This window comes from Hyposmocoma kahamanoa, unplaced genomic scaffold, assembly GCF_003589595.1.
Source record: "Hyposmocoma kahamanoa isolate Upper Pololo Valley unplaced genomic scaffold, ASM358959v1 167, whole genome shotgun sequence".
In the NCBI taxonomy this organism is placed as follows: domain Eukaryota; kingdom Metazoa; phylum Arthropoda; class Insecta; order Lepidoptera; family Cosmopterigidae; genus Hyposmocoma; species Hyposmocoma kahamanoa.
In genome coordinates, this window is record NW_020653605.1 from 184,739 (window position 1) to 189,064 (window position 4,326).

The following is a 4,326-nucleotide window of genomic DNA, read 5'->3' on the forward strand; positions in this document are numbered from 1 at the left end:
TGAATCCCATTAATATTTGCACATCTGCTTGCAGGTTGAATACAATGTACCTAATTTTATTTAAGACCTTTGTAATTACCAGCATCACTGTGTTCCGGTTTTGAAGGGTAAGGGTGCTGGAGAAATTGCGGGCACATGAGACTTGTCAACTTATGTCTCGCGCCTCAGATCTTTGCGACTTACAGAGCTTAGTGGCACTGCAACTGTTATGGACAGGCGTGTAGCTTACCATCAGGTGCACGACTTGATCGTCCCGTCACTTGATATTATAAAAAAAAACATTCTTGTCAAGGCATTATAAAAGGAAGTGTACACACTTATAGTGTTCAAGTAAACTAACCTATAAATAAGCGATGTCTCGGTCAGTCTAGCTTGTCCGTGTACACCGGCGAACATGTATACAGACATCAACACTAGCACGGTGTTAATGCACTCCAGGTGAAGGTAGTAAGTGTTGTCTCTGAAAAAATAAATCATAGTTTCATTATGACGATTAGATGTTATAATAATTAGGCTATAATTACCAATGGTCGGAAAAAGGTGTTCCGCATATTTTTTTAAATAACATTAAATGACGAGACTAACAAGTCGTGTATCTGTATATAGATGCATGTATAGACATAGCTACGGGCATCGAGTATATAACCAGAATTAGAGACGAAATAAGGGCCATACATCCCTGGCATCTCGTCAGGCAAATGGGCCTCATATCACTTTTAAATATAAACTCTCGTTTGCACTGAAATCACAATTAGAAAACTGAAATAATACAGCGCCAACAACTGTCCTGTGTGTACGTGTCCGTATATTCCAATTCTATTTATTGTAATAAAGATAATATCTCTAATAATGGGCGGCTGTTCCATTCGGTGGTGTGGGAAAAACAGCAAAACTTCTAATTACAAAACAAACGGAATCACATTTCATCGGTAATTAAATATGTAATTTTTCAATTTTCATCCATTATAGCAAAGCTCAAGTTAAACTGGTCGATTTGAAGTGAAACAATTGACGACACCCGGCTGGCCAATCGAAGCGCAGTTGTCACCGGAATGATTTGGCAGAATAGTTTTCAAAGAAATTAAATGACATTTCGTCTCTATAACTGGTCATATACTCGATGGCAACAAGGAGTGACATAGAGTTGTTAAAACCACCAAATATTAAATAATTACTTTTTGGAATTCCAGATTTCCTTCTTCAAAAAAGATAAGACTATAGAAGCGAATACATTTCCCCTTAACCTTCGTCGCGCGCGGTCTCAGAGACCGCAGCGACCTTATTTTAGTCATTTTACAAAAACTATAAACAATAAACGGTTGCGCAACCGTGATATCTTCGAGGGGGTGAGGTACTTCCCCTTAGTAGCCCTGTGATGTTCGTCGCAAGCGCATATGTGTCTTTATTTGTGTTTGCGAGCGGTCGTGTTCCAGAAAAATTCATGGAATGAAATTGAAACCTGGGTGAGTATTTCATGTTATTTGTACTAAATTACTTACTAAATGACATTATTTTAATGTAACATGTATTAAATTATTCATTATTTCACTATTTGTTGTAGACACAACATGAGTTACGAAGAATCAGAATGGCTTGCAGATGAGGCGAAAACAGACGATGAAGATTTTGATGATGTCAAACCATTGCTACTGATAATTAGTAAGTTATCGTACTACCTGCTCCTAAAAAACTTAGAAGTTTTTTATTTTGTTTTCCTTTTTTATTTTATAAGAACTGAGATATTACGTAGAACATCATGAAAAAATTAATGTGATTTTAGAGTTACTACAATATTTTGCAATTGATGACAATATTGATATAATAATCTATTATAGTGTTATACTTATGAACGATAAAGAACGTAAATTTCGTCTTGTTTTGTTATTTTGTTGATTTTTAACGTTGTTTGTGTCATATGACTAAAATTTTGAACTTTTATAGACTGTTTAACTAAAAAGTACAAATAAAAAAAAAAGTAAATAATGTTTTCTTATTTTCATTTAAATAGATGAAAGACTTTTTTTATCAAGTGCTACACAACGTCATGAAAATATTCAATTGTCTTCTCAAACTGAACGCGTCACAGACCGCACGCGACTGCTTATGTTCGGCGCAAGGGTGCGACCACTGGAAGATTAAATGAATTTATGATTTTGTGACCTAGTTTATTTTACTCTGCAATAGGAAATCGGTTGTATATTATCTGAAAGTTGACTCACGTAACTGGCACTTCGATGATCATTCCAATCAATGCGTCTACTAGCATTTCGACCCGGCTTTCGTTGTTTGCCAGTTTGGGGGAAGATTGCACTGCATTAATGTTCTCTTTCAAGGCCGGGCTGGAGTCTACTGGGGCATCTGTAGGCTACATCATTAAAAAAACTTATTTCGCACATATAATAAAACAGGTCACACAATTCAAAAGAGCATGATGGATATGGCACCGCTCTAGGGAAACCCTGTATCGCGGGTGCCATGGACACACACATACACAACCACAAATTACACCCAAACTAACGAGGGAAATATATGCAGGTCATACAAATATTTCTATCGGCCTGGGAAACGAACCCGGGACCTCTACGTGGCAGTCCAGCCTGGTAAAGGATCAGTCACGGAGGCCGATTGGAATTTTAATCAAAATCAAAAAGGACGTTTGTTTTTAAATTGTATAGGAAAGGATCCACTATACTGCATCCCAGCTAGCTTGATTAGAATGACACATTATTAATACAAAGATCGAACACGCAGAAAAAAATTCTTTGATCCAGCCGCTACACCAATTAAGCCACGGCACGAACCAGCGGACCTCACGAATTTTTCTAAGTCCTTGTTGTCATGTCTTTGTATTTGGTTTTTCAACGACTTTTTAGCCGTAGCGCCATCTATGAGAAATCTATGAAGTATTTCGTCACCCAGTTAGAGATACCTTTACAGCTACCAGACCCGGCTTGAGATGTCGCTGTTCACTGTATTATAATTTTTTATTTTTTTCTGAGTATTCGATCTTTGTATTAATAATTGTAATAAACTAGTGAAGTAATTTCATATAAAAAAAAAATTATATCAATTCAATAAAAATTTAGAATGACATATCAAACTCGCTGAACCAGCGATGGGACTCGATCAGTGAAATCGAGGATCGAGGTTATAATAATATGGAAATCTGCTTTTGGAATAGTCTCGAAAGTCAAGTTCTACTCGGGATTTTTGAAACCGCACCGAGTGTCGATTTTAATACCCGAGACGAGAAAATGCAGTGAGATTAGCCCCGACACTCCGTCACGCGTGATCAGGAGCGTACAGGATTGCGCACATGGAAGCCTGCACGCGTAATCGTGCGCGATTACCTGTTTGAAAATTGTTAACGTTCTTTCGCGCGCGATTGTACGTGTTCGTTTTTGTTACAACGGAAAGAGCGTCCGTGTGAAGGCAGGATAGATCGCGTGAAACTGGCGCGTGTTGGAGTGCGCGACTACTGTATCACGCGGGATAGTGTCTGTGTAAAGCCCGCTATTGAAAGCACTAAACTTTTTTTATATATAATATGTAACATGAAAAACAAGTCGTAACGCGCCCGTCACCATGAGACATAAGTTGACAAATCCCATGTCCCTGTAATTTCACCAGTACCCTTACCCTTCAAAACCGGAACACAGTAACGCTGACTTTTTACTGCTTGCAGCAGATATACGTAAGGTGGACTAAGTACTTCATAAGGAGCTCTACTGCTATATAATACTTCCATAAAATTTTCATTTCACTACATAGTTCTAAATGCAGTGTATGTATGTATGAACTTACAAAAACTTGACAATTTAAGTGAACCTTTGCCCAGCAGTTGAACGAATAATGGGCGATCGATTTACGATTCACATGAAACAGGTTGGGCTATTTGTTACATAAGCATGACCGACATGCAGTCGATAGTCGATAGAATATTTATCGACTGCAATCAATAGCTGCTCGGAAGCGGGCAACACTTGCGCAATGGACTGTGGCCTCACTGGTGGCAGTACTTCCCTGAACGAACTCTTTTACTACTGCTATTAAACTTCATTTATGTAAAACTTACAGTAACAGTCTGATCCACTGGTCCGTTGGGCCGCCGTTCAGCCTGAGCATCCAAATGTCGGCATACTTCGTACTCCGGCACCATCTCGACCAAATACTTTGTCACCGCTCGTATCACGAATAACGCGTTGAATGTTTGCCAAGCAAGCATCACACTGGAAAGGTAAATAATATTTTTTTCATCACCCTTGCTCATAGTTTTACTAAATTTATTTTGTGAATTCAAATCCTGCAGTATTTTTAGAATTTGGA

The 4,326-nt window shown here is 38.2% G+C and overlaps 1 protein-coding gene across 2 annotated transcripts in view; it reads right to left on the reverse strand.

Moving 5' to 3' along the window:
• Positions 1 to 4,326, reverse strand: part of LOC113225569 (dymeclin) — a 28,583-nt gene that overhangs the window by 22,201 nt on the left and 2,056 nt on the right. For both annotated transcript variants that reach the window (XR_003310030.1, XM_026457898.1), the window contains exons 3-5: positions 4,076 to 4,229; positions 2,220 to 2,365; positions 341 to 460 (exon numbers count right to left, since the gene is read on the reverse strand). Coding sequence is in view for 1 of the 2 variants with exons in the window: in XM_026457898.1 (XP_026313683.1) it covers positions 341 to 460; positions 2,220 to 2,365; positions 4,076 to 4,229 (420 nt within the window). In the remaining variant the exon portion in view is untranslated. The remainder of the gene's footprint in view (positions 1 to 340; positions 461 to 2,219; positions 2,366 to 4,075; positions 4,230 to 4,326) is intronic.